Source organism: Diabrotica undecimpunctata, chromosome 8 (assembly GCF_040954645.1).
Source record: "Diabrotica undecimpunctata isolate CICGRU chromosome 8, icDiaUnde3, whole genome shotgun sequence".
Lineage (NCBI taxonomy): Eukaryota > Metazoa > Arthropoda > Insecta > Coleoptera > Chrysomelidae > Diabrotica > Diabrotica undecimpunctata.
In genome coordinates this window covers 108,199,899-108,221,478 of record NC_092810.1, presented here as the reverse complement: position 1 = coordinate 108,221,478, position 21,580 = coordinate 108,199,899, and the positions used below count along the sequence as shown (strand labels likewise).

General features: G+C 33.9%; 1 protein-coding gene across 2 annotated transcripts in view; it reads right to left on the bottom strand.

Moving 5' to 3' along the window:
• The window catches only part of slo (calcium-activated potassium channel slo), a 535,662-nt gene that overhangs the window by 49,698 nt on the left and 464,384 nt on the right, over positions 1 to 21,580 (bottom strand). Inside the window, exons 21-22 of one of the 2 annotated variants that reach the window (XM_072540708.1) lie at positions 20,374 to 20,515; positions 5,477 to 5,542 (exon numbers count right to left, since the gene is read on the bottom strand). In XM_072540708.1, coding sequence (XP_072396809.1) covers positions 5,477 to 5,542; positions 20,374 to 20,515 — 208 coding nt within the window. The remainder of the gene's footprint in view (positions 1 to 5,476; positions 5,543 to 20,373; positions 20,516 to 21,580) is intronic. The other variant, XM_072540706.1, reaches the window with a different exon arrangement.

Genomic DNA, 21,580 nt, shown 5'->3' with positions numbered 1-21,580 from the left:
TCATAATCGTTGGTGATATAAACGCCAAATCCATTCTATGGGGGTCCCCAAGAAATGACAATAGGGGGGAATTATGGAACGAATGGATTTGATCGTTCGACTTGGTAGTGTTAAACAACGGTAAACACACTTTCGAAAGAGGAGAATCACGGAGTCACATAGATATTACCCTAGCATCAAATAATTATGCAAACAAAATTACAAATTGGGATGTACTAGACGAGAACATGTTTACTTTTCATAAGTACATCTCCTTCGAGATAGGAACAAAGGTCACAACTAGGAACGGCAGAAGAACACTCGCTTTTAATAAAGTAAGATTTGCTGAACAGACCAGAAACTTACAAGAAGAAGCTACCGACTTTCCCACCTTTAGAAATGCAATAATACGAGCACACAAGTCGAGCAGTAATAACAAATATGTCACATATACTGTACCATACTGGTGGAATGACGAAATATAGCAAAAACGGACAGAATGCGTTAGACTTAGGCGAATCGCGCAGAGGAATAGGACCCAGCAGATAAAGGACGAGTATAAAAGCGCCAAAAATGAGTTAAAAAAGACGATTAACAGGGCCAAGCGCACATGTTGAAAAAACCTGTGCGAGGCGCTGGAGAACGATGTATGGGGTGATGCATATAGAATAGCCACCAAAACGCTGAGGTCAGAGACCCCGTACAAACTGAGCGATGATAAAAGAAGGGAAATTGCGAATACCCTTTTTCCCTCAAAGCAGAACACACACTGCAGAATTGGAAACTGCAGACGTGTCGGGATATTTAATAAACATTATAAAAAGATACTTAACCGACAGATATGTGTCAGTGGCTAGAAACGCAGAGATTCGATTAACAGCTGGCGTACCGCAAGGATCAGTACTAGGCCCGACATTATGGAATATACTTTACAATGGGGTACTGGACATTGACTACGGCAGAGATAGCATAGCAATAGCCTACGCCGACGATCTAGCTATCTTAACGATTAGTGACATGTATTGGGAAATTGTAGATACGATAAACGACTGTTTTAACAAGGTAAATAGTTGGATGAAAAATAATGACCTAGAACTCGCAGGCAGCAAGACCGAGGTGGTCATGCTGAAGGCTCCAAGAAACGGGCCAGATCTGATCTTTCAACTAGGTAGCAATGAGCTGAGACCAACGAACTGTGCTAAATATTTAGGCATTGATTTGGACAGAGGCTTAAGATTTACGAAACATCTTTCGAGAGTGGTTAAGAAGGCGGACAAACAAACAGCATCCATCCAGAGAATAACACCTAATATAGGAGGTCCAAGCAGCATCAAGAGAAGACTATATCTACATATTGTACAATCGACCCTCCTATACGCAACCCCCGTCTGGATAAATGTACTAAGATATCAAAAATATAAAGATATGATAACAAGAGCACAACGTAAACCCCTACTCAAAGTCATAAGCGCGTACAGAACCACTTCTACTATAGCCCTACAGACAATAGCAGGTACGATCCCCATCCATCTCCTAGCCAAGGAACGGCAGATGCTATACGAAAACCGGAATGGTCACTTACCTCTGGTAAGGGCGACCATACGAGAGCAGATATTAACAGAATGGCAAACGGAATGGGAGGCACAGATTACGAAAGCTCAATGGACAAAAACGCTAATCCCAGACGTGGTTGCGTGGTACAACTGTAAATTTAAGCGGGTAAATTACTATTTTACACAATTTTTGACAGGACATGGGTCTTTCAGGTCTTACACATTTAAAATAAAGAAAACCAACGATGATAGGTGCTCTACATGTCATGAGAGAGACGACGCGGAGCATTGCATCTTTCGGTGCAATGTTTTCGCCCAAGAACAAAATAGGCTGCGGAATAGGTTAGGGGATATAAGGCCCAATAATATTATACATATAGCGTTGCATAGTAAACAAAACTTTGAATTTATAATAGAGCAGATCACGCAAATTGTGAAACGAAAGACCATCCTGGAAAGAGCCGAACAAGATGGGTGAGGAGGGTCTCCTCTCGCACCACATAAGGGACCACTTAGAACTTTTTTCTCCCTTCTAACTCATACGCGATACGTACGTGGATACCGCCGAATCAGCATAGCAGACGCAACATAGGTACACATACCCCTACTCTTCAGGGTACTCTACTATTCCGAATAAAGCTTGATCAGGATGTTAGAAGTCCTCTGAATTCTTTAGGAACGATAGTCCCCTTCTTCTCTATCCAATTGTTCCAGATACATACAGACTCCTTTCATATCACATAGTCCATAGTCAACCATGATCTTCAAAGGACGTATACTGCCTTTCCCAATAACTACTAGTCCTTGAATTATTGTTCCGAATCAGGAACCGGACCTTCCCCTATGTGCTGGCCGCTCCTAGGCAAGCAGCATAGGATAACTTAAGACATCATCTGAGAACGTATCTTTCAGGCAGCGCAGGATATCCCCATGTTTCGTTCTCTAATGAACTCGTCCGGGAATATCCCGCGTCGAAGAGGGGGTGGTTTTAGTTGGTAGGCGACTGGTCAGGGGGGTATGCGGTATATATAATCCATACTCTGGACTGTATGCCCTAGCATGTTTTCCTCTCTGGATCGAATCCAACAGTACTAGGGACACCTTCCCTAGTCGGTTTTGAACCTTTCCACCTCATTCCAAAAAAGGTCATAAATCGACAGTTCATCAGATTGCAACCCTGAGACAAATTTTAGAAAAAACACTGGAATATGGCATGGGTACCCATCACATATTTATAGATTACAAAGCAGCCTACGACTCTGCGGAATACCAAATCAGTTGGTAAATTTAACAAAACTAATTCTTGACAAAGTTGAATGTAGAGCACGAATTCAGGGGGAACTATCTGAACCTTTTAAAATAAATAACGGGCTGCGCCAGGTAGACCCTCTCTCCTGTATACTGTTTAATCTGGCTCTGGAAAGTAATACGTATGTCACAAATCACAACCATTGGTTTAATATATAATAAATCAGTGCAAATCTCCCACTATGCTGATGAAATCAATATTATTGTGAAAACGGAAAACGCTGTACTAGAGGCATATGTAGTATTCAGTTAGTAGTGCAAAAAGCAAAGTTCATAGACAACAGTGAGACCTAAAAAAGTTAATGATTAAGAGAAAACCACCATTATATAACGTTGAAAGAAAGATAATAAAAATATAGTAGTACAGAACGAATCAAAGTAAGATGAAAACGACTACTGATAAATAATGAAATAAAACTGATAAAAACGTAATAAAAATTAAAACATTCGTGGACTACTCATTACGTTTCAGAACTTCTTGAATTGTTTGAAATAATCGCAAGAGCGTGGAATACGATTGGCAGCATTGTTTAGCGTGATTTAGTTTAAGCCTTACTGTGTTTGTGTTTAACTTAATGAATATTTTATTTAAACTTTTTACATGTTGCAAAAGAGTTATTGCATAAATTCTCAGACTCAGGAGCTCTTTAATCAGCCCGCGGCGAACAAACTTTACTCAATCACTCCCAATGAACGATATTCTGGTTTTATCACTCCAAATTACTTTACTTCATTCTTCTTCTCTCCGCTCTTTGTGTGTCAAAGCCCAATCAATGTGTTTTTGCCTTTATTTTTTTTTTCAGGAACGGCTTCTTTCTAGGGGTTCTTGCTGGCAATGCATTTTCACACAACTTTTTTTTGATAGTGCGGTCCGATATTTGTAAGTGAGTTCGTAAACGATTCAAATTTGACGACTCAATCACGCGACTCGACGTTGATTGCATACGGAAATTTTGACGCAATAATGATTTTTTTTGAAAGCGGAATAATACTACTACTCTAAACGTCATTTAAAAATCTTTTTCTTGTATTAGTCCTACAGAAACTTTTGTTCTAGTAAAAAACCTTTTAGATCTTAATATAACCAATACAATCATTACATCAGAAATTTTACATCTTCTTGAAATTTGCAAAAACCAGTACTACTTTGAATTTAATAATTAAATATATACAAATAATAGTGCAGGACTTATAATGAGTAATTCTGTAACCTCATTGCTATCAGATATTTTTATGGATCATCTAGAAACAAAGATTTCGAAACATCCCGTTTTCAAACAGTTGTTATATTGGTACTACTAGGTAAGAACAGGCAACTTAACCAATTCTTATTATATATTAATTCACTCCATAGTCATATTGAATTTGCAATAGAAACGGAATAGAATCAATCCATAAATTTTCTAGATTTACCAATTATAAGACTTAAAAACAAATATGAGTTCTTCGTATTTCATAAACCTACCCATACTGACACGACTATACACAATTCATCATCAAATCCTAAACAACTTAAATTGGCAGCCTACCATACCATGTTACGTAGATTAATAGAAATTTCCATGTCAAAAAACTACTTCGAGAATTGGATATCATTATCTAAATAGCAGTAAACAATGGTTACAACGAACAAACAATAAACAAAAACTACATAAGATAGCCCTAAAATTAGTATTTCTACCACCAGAGAAAAAACCCAGTACCTTCTGCTCGATTACATAATATACAGGCAAGACACAAACTCACATAGATAAACACATAAAAAACAAAGGAATAACACCAGCTTACAGAACAAACAACAATTTGGGCAAATTTATTAAGAACAACAAGAGCAAAAGGAAAAAGCACTTAGACAGTGGTGTATACAAACTTAAATGTGCCGACTGTCCAAAAACTTACATCGGTCAAACTGGTAGAACGTTTAACAAATGTATAGCGGAACACAAAAAAACTTTTGATGATAGAAAAACAGAAACGTACGTACTTCACCTTCTAGACCATAATCATTGTTTTAATGACCAATTTTAAATTCGCCACATTCAAAATAAAGGCCTTGAGCTATCTTTATTAGAATCTATGGAAATTAACATTTTAAAAAATACAGACAGAATTCTGAATGACCAACTTGAGACAAACAGTTCTCCCCTTCTCAACATATTCAGTTAAAGACTATAAAGTGTAAACGCATACCAAAAATAGATCACTTGGCAAAGGCACTCAAGTTGCATTTATCATAATTTATTATCATTACACCTGCCAAAACAGATGTAGTGATAATAAATGTTGTGGAAGTGTTAAAAAAAAGTTTTCAGTGTTTTATTGTTCGATAAAAAAACTAATTTTCCATCAAACGCTTCTGTCACAAGTTAGTGCAATGAGCCTCTTCATACATAGTATTTAACCCAGACATTTTAACGTATAAGTTATAGAATTTCTGTGATAATTGTTTAATATCAAGCCTATTTAATTATCCAAAATCAATAAAAATATACTGGACTCTCTCTACTTCACTAAAACCAAACTAACTAGCAAATCAGGACCAGTCTATTTCCTAATGCAAACAATTTGCAGGCAAGGAAAGCAAGCAACAATTAAGTTAAGTCTGTAATAAAAAATTAGAAATTTGCTAAGCATACATGAGTTTTTTCACTTCATATGCTAGGTGATAACCGGCGTAAGATGTAGCTTCTTGTTCCGGCGCTCTGAAAATAGCACACTGCTGATAGCACCATATATGTTTACACTTAACACTAACAATACACAAATGAAACTTTATTCACTAGATATTTTCCAATAAGCTGTGAAAATTTCTTTTTAAACAGTTTTAATAGAGATGATAAAAGAAATTATATAAACTTAAAGATTACATTATCCTTTTTTATTCATTAGACATTTCCGTAACTAAACAATTATTTTATAAGTGTTATTTATAATTACCTATTTACTGAATAAATATATAATATGAATAATAGATAATCTGTTAGAAAAAAACCTGCAAATAACCATCTGGAAGCCCAAAATTCTACTACCCACTGACAAACGATTTGTTTATATCCCCACAGCTTAGTGGAAAAAAGTGTTTCGAATGAATGTAAGCTGATTTAAGTTGTTTTTTAGTGAATGATCCTGTTTCGTTATTTTCCAAAGTTAAATTCAAGTTTTCGGTCTATGTAAAATTAATGTTTAAAAAGCTTTAATTTTTAAAGATTAAGAATGTTTTCAGTTTGCTCGAAAAGCTATCAGTAGTTTCTTCTTTCTTTCGATAATAAATTTTGAGATGACTATACAGCACTAATAGTGCAGACATATTTTCTTGAAATTTTAACAGCAAGTACGGAATACCTTAACCAGGAAAACCTATTCTACTCCGAAGTGTGTTTTTAATTTGGGGATGGAATCCACCGCAACTAAGGGGTTGTAACCTAAACTAACAGTTGGGGTGGAATAGTTGAAATTATAAAAAATATTTCATAAGTTTGTTTAGAAAAATCAATACTTTTTAGACTTATTCGTCAATGAAAATTTCAACTTTTCTTATGTTTTCAATCGATGAGTTAATTGATAAAATGTCTCATAAAAAATTAAATAGATTCCTTATTTATTTTTGTTATAAGCCTAACAAAAACCTAGTTGAACTCATTAAAGGTGATAATTTTGTATTTAACGAAAAATTTTTAAAAGTCAACATAGAATCACAGAAAAACGTTTAATTTTACCGGAAAAAATTTTGTAATATATTTTTAAAACTCCCTAAAAACCCTTAGTACTCGTAAAATACACGCGAAAATATTTTCTGCGAAATTTGACAACAACAGAAAATCCCGGCCTCTTGGTTACCAAAGTAGCTTCTTTCATTAGTACGAGAGTAAACATTGGTGTAAAAACGTCAGTTAAATTTTGTACAGAAGTGTGTGAATTAGGTATCCTGCCGTAAATATTACGACGCTTTAGTGTTAACGTTCGGTGAACAGACTAGATAGAGTATTTTTCTTGTTTTATACAGAAATTCAGATTTATTGTGTGAGTATGCTAATAAAATGTTTACTGTATACTATAGAGCGTTTCACGTTAAGAAAATAACATTGCGGAGATAGGGCCATGTATTTCTTATGGACGATAGAAGCGCAGCGATGCCACGATGAACGAACACAAGTACGATTCAAGGTTTTATATACTTTGTATTTTCGTTTTCACAGACATGAATTATTAAATTAATGTTTTTTAACGTAATTGACCAAAAGTGCCCATTCGAAACAAGAGATGAAAAGTAGGGAAAATGATTTTAATTAAATAAATAGTATTTACAAAAGATAATTTTATTTTATCTTATTTTAATTATAGTAACGACAGTTTATTTGTTCCCTCGGTAAGAATATCATATACCATGAATCATAGAAATCAGTAGAAAATATTGCTTAGTTAAATCATCCACTTTGCCGGCTATTAAAGGTTTAAAAGCAAATAAACGACCGCTTGGAATGCATATATCTAATTACTAATTGCAACTTAAAATAATACGGTGTACGTATGTCAGCGATTTTATGTCGTTCTCTGAGACTACATAATGATAATAAGGCTTTGTGGTTCTTCAGTCGTTATTCTGACTTTACAGTTAAATGTTAATTGAAAAAGGAAATTCGAAAAATATATCGACAATCTAGTAAACCGCTTGCCTGAGAGTTTTGGCAACACTGATCTCCATAAGCCTAATGTTATTTTCTTAACGTGGAACGCTGTATAGCTATAGTAGAAACCACAGTTAGAATGCAGTGAAGGTAAGATAGGCAATTTATTTCTTACAAGAGAACGGCCAACCACGTTGCCGGTTTGCCCAGAGCGGCGCATCAGGACCGGATTTAAGAATCATAGCACTAGAATATACGCGCACACAACAATTGAATACGGTTGTATGAAAGACTGAAATTATTCATATTTATCATATTTAGTTTCAACTAAAGCATGATTCAATCATCGATGTATAAATAGGAGAGTTAAATTGTCGAACTAAATAATAACATAAAGAAAAATACTATAAAAAAAGTAAAATATATTAAAAACCCATTGTGGATAGCTTACCTAAATTTATCAATTTTTAATAGCTTTCATTGGAAATGCATTCTTTGGGAAACAATGATCAATATAAAGTCATTAGGAGAAGCAAATCAGGTTTAATCCCCATTGTCCACGCAAAGCAAACATGTCTCTTTGTAGATTTGGGTACTAGCCATTATACCAAAAACTTGTTGGCAAAAACTATAAAAGCTTAGTTCTATTTCATTTTTGCAAGCGGATGAAAATACCTACATCATGGAGCGGTTGCCAGTATCTGTCGTGAATTTCAAACAGGGTATGGCTCTTATATGCAAGATATACTTAAGAGTTTTTTTTTGAAAAAACATACGACTAACCACCGACAGCATAACAAATATAGTGAAGAATGATGAGGACCTACCAGCTTTTTCAAAAAGCACATTTCGTAGGCTACTAAATGACATGAGTTGACATGGGACATCAAAAAGAAATGGAGGGACACAATGATCAAGAATCTACGAGATGCCTTCATAAAAGAGCTCTTTACTGGACTGAAAGCTCTAATCCAAAGAGGTCCTCAGTTTGTTTTTCTTTATCCTGGAAGCGAAACTGGTTTTGTGGCATTGGCCGAATTAATTTTCTTGGCCAAGAAGAGAACCGCTGATTACCACTACGAAATGGACTGGGATCTATATGAAGAATGGTTTGAGAAGACGTTAATTTTAAACTTGCCGAAACACAAAGGAAATGTTATCGTTTTGGATAACGCGTCATGGCTTCAAACAACGTCAATTTTAAGGAAAAACGGTTGATAAAAGAAGCTCACCAACGCGTATCTAAAGAATAGTGGCATAATTATGTGAACCACGCCAAGAAAGAAGAAGAAAAGGTGTTTGCGGTGGACAATTTGCAGGAAGATATTGAACCGGTGATAATTAATATAGAAGATGATTTAGAGGATGAGGACGATTTAGATATGGATTACGATTAGTATTAATTAACAAAAAACATCTCAGATTTAATGCTCCTTTTTTTTGTTAGTACTGTATGTACAGTACATTTCAGTTATAATCTTTTTGTGTATTAGATAATACACATTAGTTTAAATCAATGAATAAGGATTTTTTAAATGAAGCGCGTAGGGTAATGATTTCTCAGTCTATCGCCAAACTACCATACACCTACCACTGTGCCGACATGAGCGGCATCGTTGCGCGCCGTAAGACCAACACTGCATTCTAAGTGTGGCTTCTATTATAGTACCCTCCACGTTGCATGTGTTCATTTTGTATTAGGGAGACAAAACTTCGAGTTTTATATAATAGTTTAAATATGCAAATTTTTGAATAAAGATGAAACATTTATTTATATATTTCTCTTTTTATTTCAGTAGTTACAAAATATCAAGTACATGTCTTAGTCCGTTGCAGCTGCAACAAGAAATTGAAAAAATAATGAATGGGGAAAATGATTATAAGGAACCGTTCGAGGCCAGTGGAAGTGATTGGGAAGAAGACAATTTAGAAAAGGAATCATTTCATTCTGACAGCAGTTAAGAGGAATACAAAAATAATGACAACGAAGTAAACGTTAGACCAGTTCATAGTAAACTTACCACGACACTGACTGCACCTTTCATACTTCTTTCGTTTGCCAGGAACTCCAAATGCTTTTTTGCTACTTGAGTATTCAGTTTTCTTAGAAGGTAGTTATTTCTTGTTTTATTTGCCAAAAACTTTCAATGTCGTGACCTTCAGTTAGCTAACGAACATTGTTATGTTGAAGTAAGTCTGAATGCGTGGAATTATACTCAGATACAAAAACTGAACTTCCTGTGCTGAAGAGTAGAACGACACCGCATAAAATTAATCAACTTGATCACGTTGTTCATTACTTCTTTTGAAGTGTCACTATGTTTCCCCCATAGGCTGCGTGGTAAATTATGCGTCGATAAGATCTTATCGCCCAGCGTTCTTTTTTTTTATTCGATTAACAAGCCCCCTTTTTTGCCGACCATAGCTGAAGCCCCATCAGTGGACAGAGACACCATTTTATCATAAATAATGTTTGATTTTGTCATGAACTCATCAAAAGTCTGGAATAAATCTTCTCCATGAGCCTGGCCTCATGGAATTCTTCCCTAAATATTATATTTTCAATATCATAAAATCTCACGTAGCAAGACGCCTTTTGCAAAGCCGTTGTATTGTCTGCAGCCAATATTTTAGTTCTTACATGATTTTTTAGCGACAATTTAATACCTTTAATTAAGGCAACAACATCCTTTTTATCTTCAAAAAGTACTGCGGCCACTCTTGGCATACATTATTGAACCATCTCAGAGGTTCTGGTGTTAATTGAGCGTTCAACATACATGCAAAACTGAGTCTGCAGATTTTTCTTGCTCACTTATACTTTGAAGCATTACGAATGTGCTTTTTTTGTAAGAAGCTAGATAGCTCTTAAGTTTCTGGTCAGCTTTGCTTCCCAGAGGAAACTTAATGAAACTGTTGATGGGTCGTTTCATGCTGTCTCTTTAAATTAGTACTTTTAATAAAAGCAACAGTTTTGTTGCATACTAGGCAAACTGCAACGGCGTCAAGTCTATCAGGAAGCGCAAATCAATACTTTTTAGTCCATTCAGTCAAACTTTCTATTTTTACTATTAACTTTACGCTTTTTAAGATCCATATCGAAAAATAATAAAAATCACAAGGATTGTTAATTACAAGTTAACCAAGCGAACAACACAAAAATAAACGGCGATAGTCACAACACTCGCTTGCTCTTAGCTCTATTACATGACTACGAATGGCTGGCTAAAATGTCGTCGCGGCGGCAGTGTTGCCAACTCTACGCGTGGATGCCCAAGCTAAGCGGCGCAGCGGCGGTATTTCTAACTCTACGACGGCAATTAAACTTAGGAAAAGGCTTTTAAACATTATATTTAAAATGTATGTGATTGAAATATTAAAATATTCTTGGACGTTTTTCGACGTTCCGCGTTCCGGAGTTAGACCGCGGTCCGACAGTTGCCGACCTTTGTAGAACTCTATAGCAGCTACACAGTTCTACGAAATCTTATTTTATTATTTAAGTCCTTTAAAAAATATATTACAAATTTTTTCATGTTTTTTCTATGTTGAGCTTTTACAATTTTGTATAAGCTACAATTTTAAATCAACAATTTTTGATAAAATGGAAAGTTTTGAGTTATTCGTAAAAAATCGATGAAAAACACTTGAAAAAAATTGAAATTTTTAATCACGAATAAGTCTAAAAGCATTAATTTTTCGAGAAACCTACATAGTACTACATAAACTTCATAGTCTATTGAGTCTTGAGATTATTTTCAATATAAAGATTGCAACCACCCAGTTGGAGGAGATTCCACCCCAAGGTAAAAGCGCAATTGTGTACAGTGTACATTTTGCAGTTAAGGGTAAATAGAGGTTTATTCCAAAATTTCATTCAATTGTTATTAGAAATCGGAGAGAATACCATATTTTTATCTTTGTACACTGGACTATAATGCAATTAGAACCGCCGTAAAACGGTGTCAGAGAGAATAACATGGCGTTCTTAACGGACTTAACCCTGCATTACCATTCGATAAGGGGATAAAGCACATCAAAACAAGAAAACTGGAATATTTAGGCCACATTACCAGAGGTGCGAAATATGAGATATTAAGGCTCATAATGCAAGGTAAAATCAAGGGTAAAAGATCGATAGGAAGACGAAGAATTTCCTGGCTGAGAAACCTAAGAGAGTGGTATAGTTGCAGCTCAGTAGATCTTTTTAGAGCAGCCGCCAATAAGGTACAGATAGCTGTGATGATAGCCAACCTCCGATAGGAGAAGGAACTACAAGAAGAAGAAGGGCATAAGATGTTCTTACTTTCCATAAAAGAATTCTGGAATCTAGATTGGAAAATATTAAGGTAGGTACTTGCTTCAGGAATAATATTCTTATGATTTCGATACCCAGAAAAACATTTATTCCATTTTCTCAAATTAATGGAATGTACCGTTGTCACAAAATATTCAGAGACGTAAAGCTAGAAAAAAAAAGTAGAGAAGTCGAACGCCTATTGAAATTTACGAGTTTTATGTTAAGTCGGTGATAGCCAGAGAAATGACTACTGGTAAGCCCACCTGACAAAAATATCATAGAATGAAAGGGTAATAAATTACTCAAAGCATATAAAGATTATCTATTACAGCAGTTGTAAATTTAGTCATGACTTAATTCTTATAATGCAGAGGTAAAGTTCAAGGGTTACAAAAATGTGTTGAGACTTGTCTGATAAATATTCATGCTATTATCTCAAAATTCATTACTTGATTAAGTTAACACATATTAGAAATTAGTTATTTAAGCAAAAAAACCCTGATATACAATAAAACGAAAATAACAAAAAAAGCAACAACTTACGTTAACAATGCCATTTTGCGCTTTATTCCCTCATACTTTATTAAAAATAAATTATATCATCAAGGCGTTGATTACAATTAGAAAAATTCGTAACCAATTTAAAATTGAATCCACTTTTTTAATAGAATTTATTATTAACAAATTTGTAAGTTTTTGAAATCATATGAAGATTTTTTTATCATTAATATGTTTATTTCGGCATTTGTTTTACCACGTAGAAAAAATAAAAACCTTTGCATATAGTAAATCTAAGAGCTTTTACAATGATTTGTAATTTGTTTATCAACTATTTAATTGGGAATAAACAGCAAATTATAAAATGAATAATGTTGAAAATAACATAAACAAGTTACTTTCATAATTTAATATTCTCTGACTAATATAGAGGAGGATTTAAACATGTCGTTATACTTTTTAAAGTATAAGGCCTGGACATTATTTTGAGGTGAATTAGGCACTGCGATGACTTCAAATTTAATTCACATTATATTGTTCTACTAATATAGCCATCAAATTATATTTAATATCTTATATTTCAACAAAATATATGTAGTATGCAGTATACAGAAGATGACTACCGTACGTAAGGGATTGATCCGTAAGACCGGACCTGAGACCTGGTGATCCAAACATTGTACATCAGCCACTTGTCGACAGAAAGAATATTATATTTCCACCTCTACATATCAAATTAGGTCTTATGAAGCAATTTGTTAAAGCTTTGTCAACTGAAGGAGACTGTTTCAAGTATCTTGTATCGAAATTCTCTAGCCTGTCATTTGAAAAGATGAAGGCGGGTGTTATTGATGGTCCACAGATTCGGCAGCTTCTTAGAGATAAACATTTCGTGGTAACAATGTCAGAAATTGAAAAGAATGCGTGGTTGGCATTTAAAAACATTGTTAAAAACTTTCTTGGAAATACACGAGCATTGAATTACGCCGACATTGTCCAGCAACTCTTGCATAGCTTCCAAAACTAGGGTGCAACATGAGCATTAAAGTACATTTTTTACATAGCCACCTTGCTAATTTCCCGGACAATCTTGGTGCGGTGAGTGATGAGCAGAGTGAGCGTTTCCATCAAGATTTGAAGGTCATGGAAGCACGATATTAAGGTAGATGGGACGTAGATATGATGGCTGACTATTGTTGGAGCATCAAGCGCGAATGTACACAAACTGAACACTACAGAAAAAACTATAAACGCAAATTTTTGTCTTAATTTGTAAGTACTCTTTACTAATTAAACAATTTTATTTATACGAACTCGATTTAACTTGCATTAAATGTTTTGTAAACTGTAGATTTGGTATGTTTTATTTTATGTTCTTTTATATGCATGATTTTTGAGGATACCCTGTAGTTTAAAAAGTTGACGTGATAGACAAGATCTGAGGTTACTCTCAGATTCAGAGGACACAAATTAGTGAGAAACAAGTGTCAGATCTAACTCAACAAAAAATGTGTTCCCCAATTTACCATCCAGAATTGAATCGATTACATCAATTGCGAATTCTAGTATCGGTCATTGGCGTCCATTTTGGGTAGGTCAGAGGTTATTCCCAGTTGGGAAAAGAAGCAAAAAATCAAATTGAAACCAAATTTTATTTAAAGGATTTTAAAAACAAAGTATTTATTACGATGGAACGAAACTAACACAAAGGATCAAGTATCAAAAGTAGATAGTTACAAAAGATGCTCGATGTGATGACCATTAGTTTCTATGTTTAAATTTACCCTTCTGCTTGGAGAACGCCGAATTCTTGCAATATTTCTTTTTAGCTAAATTAAATGCTCAAAATACCATTCGACGTTATCTTGACAATAAGCAAATCGACAAACACATTCTTCTTGCACATTAGGAGGAACTTTTTTTAGTAATTTTATTAACTTCGTCTCTAATTTAGTCTTGCAACTCCTGTAGATTTTGCAATTTATCTACATAAACTTTAATTTTAACTGACGCGATAGAAACAATCTAGAAGTGTAAGATCTGGAAATCTTGGGGGCTACTTCATTGGTCCTCTTCTACCATTCCACCTCCCAGAAAAATAAAAACTCGTGAACATCACTTGCATAATGTGCATAATCTTGTTGTAACCAGATATTATTATCTGGTAAGTTAAATTGTAGAAAACATTCTCCTGTAAGATTTTCTTCAAAAAAAAATAAGGACCAATAATTGCGTCATTAATTATCCTTACCCTGACATTGATTTTTTGATGGTGTTAAGTATGGCCTTCAGTCATACAGTGAGGATTATCCTTACTGCAGTATCTGCTATTCTGATGATTGACTGAACCATCTAGGTAAAATGTAGCCTCATCAGAAAGCCTAATTTCTTTAGTAAAACGTGGAGTGTGGTTACATAGATTAAAAAATGTCACAAAACTACATACGGTAATAGCTATTATCTTCGTTGAGTTCTTTATGTAAGTTAATTATAAACGTATGGTATTTTTCGTCTTTCAGAATATGTAATACCGACCGTTGAAATAAGCCTGTAGCTGCTGCAATTTGGCGTGAAGTATTCTGAGGATTTTCTTCAACAAATAATATAATATTAAGTTCCACATTTTCTGCTACCTTAGAACGTCTAGCATTTATAATATTTTTAACACGACCAGTTTCTCCGCATTTTTTCTTACAATTTTATTAAGTTATTCGGCTGATAGGTCTGTCTGAATACTCTGCATTAAACAAATTGAACACATATTGCTGAGTTCACTGTTATCTCCCAATCGTATAAAAATTAAAATTTCTATGCGTTAGATTTCGCTTAAAGTAGCCATAATTCACATCAAAAACTTTTACTTGAAATATGGTTTATCTGACAAAATGACAACTGATCATTTAATTGACCAGCAGGCAACTTGATTTTTATCTAATAAAAGCAACTTGATTTTTGACGATTAATTGCCGTTGTGTTTTAAAGTTTATTAAATTCCGGGAGTATCACCGAAAATATTGAACTACAACAGCTTATTGTTAGTAATTTGTAACAGTAGTAGCAAGTTCTCAATCTAAAAAATAAAATAATTTTTTTTACTTGGAAAAAAAAATTGAGGTTAGATCACGACATTGTTTTATTGACCACACAACACAATGGCAATCGCTGTTACATGTTTCACGTTTCCACCTCTATATTCATTTCACAGTAGGTACCTCGTAGGTACGAATTGTCGTAATTGTCACATTGACATTAAAAATTTCAAACGAAGTTCTGAAAGAATAAACAAATAATTCATAAAATGCCTATTACGTTGTATAACGTCCAAGAAAAAGAGAAAAAGTGCAACTTGTAACATGGTACTTTCAGGGTCATTCGATATGCGAAGTAATTGATTGATTTTAGTGTTACAACAGTTAAAAAGACCATTAAACATTTTCAAACTTCGGGATGTGTAAACAGTTGTAAAAAGTGTCATGAAGGTAATAAACCACCTGCTAGACTTGTCGATGAGGAGCGTCAAAACAGGGATATTGATATTTGTGCTTTTGTGGAAGTTAGTGAACCCTGCAATAGTGTACAAATTGCTAAGGAAGTTAACGTGAATTATCGAACTGTCCAGTGAGTTCTCAAAAGCAATGGGTATCACTGTTTTAAGATACAACCAACACAAGTACTGTTTCCGGAAAATAACTTTAGGCGGATGGAGTGTTGTGAATTTATGTTAGATAAACAGAATGAAAATGTACATTTTTTAAAAAATATTTTATGTTCTGACGAATCTTCATTTTCTTTACATAAAAAACACAATCCATCCGTTGCAAGGTATTATTCTCGGAAAAATAAGCACCTCAGTGTTGCAGTGCGAACACAGCAGCCGTTAAATGTTTGGACTGGGATGTTAGGCAATCATATTGTCGGTCCATTTTTTATCGATGGAAACCTATACGGGATCAAATATTTACAGTTTTTACAGAATGAGATAATCCGGCAGTTCGACCCCTTCCCGTTAATTTTCAGGAGGTTTATTTCCCACAGGATGGGTGTTCGACTCACAACTCTAGAGCAACTATTAACTTCCTCAATCAAACTTTTCTTGATCGACTATAAAGTAAACGTGGTACAATTAAATGGCCCGCTAGATCCTGTGACTTAGCACCTAACGATTTCTTTTTTTCGGGTTTGTCTCAAAGGAAACATTTATATGCATCAGTTTGAAAGGACCACAAAACTAATCGAATTAAGGGCAAACATACTTCATTTCTCTGCAGGTATTACATTAGCCCTACTCCAAAATATGAGGAGAAATCTGTATGACAGATTTGGGTACTGTTTAGCACAAGGAGGTGAAATATTTGAGCCCTTAATTCATTAATCTGATTTCTTAATTTTTATTTTTTGTTAGGTATATTTTACGAAGTTTGTAGTTACTTAATTAGGTAGTATTTTTTATGTTTAAGTTTGGAAGAATTTTACTGTTTTTTTTTATTAACCCTGCTGTCCTGTTCGGGTCTATTTATTATAAAATTATTTCTTATTTTACAAATTATTACGCGGCGTAATGTTTTGGTATTCCGTGACTTTATTACCTAATCTGAGGTCTTTCAATTGCATATGAGATAAAACTTCAACTTCCTGATTTTTTTGATAAAAATTAAATTGTTACCTATGATACGTTCGGGTCAATATGTACAGTAAAAATTTCCTGTGTACGTATGTTTAGTTGGCAGTGTTTTATATTTTCTAACAGTGTTTGTCAGTGATGTAAGTTTATAAATAAAAACAAGTTTCTGCAAGCTAGAACTTGTAAAAAATTTGAAGTGTAGCTTGGCGATGTCCGGTAGAAGGGCACGTCATGTCGAAGGAAGTGGGGGTGATAGACAAGTGGTAGGACACTGATGATATGTCAAGCGCATTCATGCCATTCATATATATTTCAGTCTATTTTTGCATATTGATAATGTCGCATCAAAGAACGCTAACCGAAAATGAGCTGCGCGAGCTCGCGAACGTGTCAGACAGTGATGAATACATATCAGAAACAGAAAACCATACAAGTAGTGAGAGTGAAGAAGAAAGTAGTGATGATTCTGTTATTCCATTCTACCTACCACATCCTGTATAACCTTCTGTAACAGTTCCTTCGAAAGATGGTAATATTCAGTGGTCGCTTGATCCTCCTTATCAACGCGGTCGTTTTTCTACGGCCAATGTTATAAATAATGCCCCAGGAGTTACAAGGTACGCATGTGCACGAATTTTCGATATCAAAAATTCATTTGACGTGCTCTTTTCTGACATAGTTGCAAACCAAATTATTAATATGACAAACATGGAAGGCCAGCGTGTTTTTGGAACCAACTGAAAAGACTTGGATAAAATTGGTTTTCAAGCATACATTGGTCTTTTATTGTTAGCTGGAGTTTTTAAGTCCCATGGCGAATCAATTAAAAGTTTGTGGAATGAAGAAACTGGTCGTAGTATATTTCGAGCAACAATGTCCCTTGAAGTGTTTACAAAAATTTCACAAGTGATACGTTTTGATAACAAGACTACTAGACAGGATAGGAGACGATTAGATAAACTTGCTGCAATACGTGAATTTGGGGAAAATGGGTAGAAAATCTACCAAAATTTTTTAACCCTGATGAAAATGTTACTATCGACGAGCAATTAGTAGCCTTTAGAGGTCGCTGTCCCTTCAAACAGTACATTCCAAGCAAGCCAGCGAAATATGGCATAAAAATTTGGGCTTTATGTGACACCAAAAGTTCTTATGCTCTAAAATTGCAGATCTATACAGGAGAAGAAGCAGATGCCGCGCCAGAACGAAATCAGGGAATGCGTGTGGTGTGCGACTTGACTAATGATTTGAAAGGCCACAATATTACTTGCGATAACTTTTTTACATCGTACAATTTAGGCCAACTTCTTCTAAAAAGAAAAAATGCAATGCTGGGGACTATAAGAAAAAATAAACCAGAGCTTCCAGCACAAATTGCGAATAAAGAAGTTCATAGTTCGTATTTTTACTTCACGCAAGATACCAGTGTTGTTAACTATATTCCTAAAAAGAATAAAAATGTTGTTCTTATGAGTACTTTGCATCATGAAAAGGCTATTAGTGACAGAAATGACAAAAAGCCCCAAATTATTTTAGATTATAATTCCAGTAAGGGAGCAGTGGATACTCTAGATCAGCTTGTTGGTACATATACATGTAAGAGAAAGACAAATCGCTGGCCCATGATTGTTTTTTATAATATGCTGGACATTTCTGCCTACAACGCGTTCGTTTTATGGACATCAATAAATCCCCAATGGAACACCAATAAACTTACAAAACGGCGAATTTTTCTTGAGGAATTGGGAAAAACACTGGTGAAACCATTTATCCTTTCCAGGAAAAATTTACCAAGAACCAAAGACTCACAAGAACTGGTAAAAAGGACACGAGCAGAAGTGAGTAGAGAAGATGGAAATTCTAGTTCGTGTGAACTCCACCAAAAAAATACCTTTTGTTTTTGTTAATAAGGTTTAATTTACATTAACAACATCATTTTTGTTTAATTAACCATAATTTTTTGTTAGTAAAGTTTTGTTTAGCACTATTAGCTTATTTTATTACGATTAAGGAGCGTAAGCCATAGTTGGGTCATATTGACCCGAACAGTACATTTGTGTAGTTGAATCGAACGGGACAGCAGGGTTAAAAGTACAAACGATTCTTATTCTGATTTTTTCTCTATTTTCTTGTGTTATTGTTATAAGCTTTGTCCATAAAATTTGTACAATTTTCAGTGACAATAAAGCATATTACTTATTAACTTACTTATTTATTTGCATTGCTATTAAGGCTAAAAAATAACCAAAAAATTAGTTTTAGAGCATTATAATAAACATACTCTAGAGATGGGATTGCAATAAATCTTAATTTCTATGGCCAATAAAACAATGTCGTTATTTGTATATACCATATACCAATATACCATAATTGAATATCTACAGTATAAAAAGATTCGCAAAGATGATGAATTACAAGACCCACATTTCAATTTAAAAAATTAACAATTACGTCACCCCGTCAAAACTGGTGACGTCACCATGCTAGCATATTATTTAAAGTATTGGAATTTAAAATTAAAAATCGACATATTTTATGATTTTCGTAAAAAGTAAATTATTTGCAAAATATTGGATTCCTTCCATAATTTAGCCGCGCTCTGTATATTAAAATTGTGACGGAGTTTAAAATTAAATAAAGTAATTTTATTATTTATTTTTTATATTTTAAACAAACTCAATAAATTATTATGTTAAGCATACTGTCAAATTCGGACCAAATATTAATAATAAAATATAAATAAATATCATTTAACAGTAAATTTAATTATTATATAAACTTAATATTATAATCATTGTATTTATATGAAATTATTCTTAAACGAAAATCAATATAAAAATTTAAACAGATGATTCAATGTTGTTATTAATTAGATGACAGTTATGACTTTTATTAAATTTTGACAATAGTTACGAATCAAGTCTTTAAGTATCAGATATTCTTTTAATTTTTTACTTCTCATTTAATGTCTATACCTATTTTGTGATATATTTTTGATTCAGTTTTTAATTTAAACCTGCTTAGAGTAAATATATGAGGCCGAGAAACGAATTGATCGAGAGTGAATCGATGTCAAGAACCGCTATTCTATGACGCTACCCGTGACGACGCCATCTTATGCGCTAGTTTCGTGACGTTCACCTCAACATTTTACTGTAGAGAAAAAAAAGTAATAGAACGCCAGTACAGAAGCTTCGTTTCAAAAATTATTTGTATATGATAATTATCTAAATCAAGTTTGTCAAAAATAACATTCCAAGTGGATAAACTCGCTCCTTGGTTGCAATGGTTTTTATTTTTTATGCCTTTAGTGTCAGAATTAATAGTTGTGTTAAGACATGCAGTGTTTTAAAAGCACTTTATGTGAGATATAAAAAACTGTTTTGTGCTTTTTAATTTTAATAAAAAAGCAAACTTTTTCAATCATTTTTAATTGTCATATTTTCGAAGATTTGTTTTATATTTAAATTGATACTTTCTAACAATTACCTGGAATTATAGTCCGGTGACGTCATATTCTCTCCGGCGTTTCTAGTGATATTTGGCTTCACTTTGTTCACTTGTTTCGTAGAATTCACCATATTTGCCATAGGTATTGTACTGTTTCTGTGATTTTGATTCCTGTGGGCCACTATAAACAAATGTTAAGGTAAATATAAGTATATAAAACGAAGACTTCAACATCGACATGGATATAGAAGCCAATGCATTACCATTTGATATGATGGTTTTTATGTACAGGCACAATATGTTTCTTATCAGTTCATATTTAAGTGGTTCATCATATTTTAATAAGAAAAGATGACTTATGTAATATTAAAACGAATGTTTTCATACATGTTGTTAACTATACCTACCCGGCTGAGTTAATATAAACCAATATTATTATAGTTATATTTTTTTTTCTTCTTAAAAGTAATATGAATTTCACACTTATATAAATACAGTTTAAAGTAATTTAGCATCAACTATTGTCAACAACAAAAGTTGACAAGATAATCTGACACTTTTAAAATATTAAGTTCTATTCATAATCTTACTCAGATTCCGGTTCAATACCGAGTCTGCTAAAGAATTGCGCTCAGATATCACTCTAACATTACGTTACTCCAGAAGAATTAGTTGCTTTCTTACATTATCTTTAAAATATTTAAAAAAATTGGACTTTTCTTGATATACAAGATGCTATTCAAAATCTATGATGTATTAAATCTTTGATGTTAAATTTACAAAATAAATAGATTTTGGTGACGATTTGATTAAAAATACATGAAATCATTCCAGAAAAATAAACAAAAAAGTCCTCTTGATATTTAAGTGAACAAAATTATTTTGAATGTCTATTAGTGGGAGTGACTAAAATATACTAACTTGACAATTAAAGGGTTTGTCAAAAAAGTTAGTTGGAAGCATAGACATATAATACCTAGACTAAGCGCTTCAATATAGACCCGTTCCCTCACTGCCACAGAGAAAAATGATGCAAAGCCGTCCCGGCATCTCTTTCTAATAGGCGGGTTTTATTGACCACAAACACAAGTGAGGTAGCAACTTCAAATTGCACAGGCAAGTTCTTCGAGCCTTCTACCTGGACCCGGCATCCCTCAATATAGAGTTTCTATACCCAAAAAGAGGGCTCCCTTTTGGGACTCTGCTTGTCATGTAACACTTTATTGGGTTGTGTTCCCAAACAACA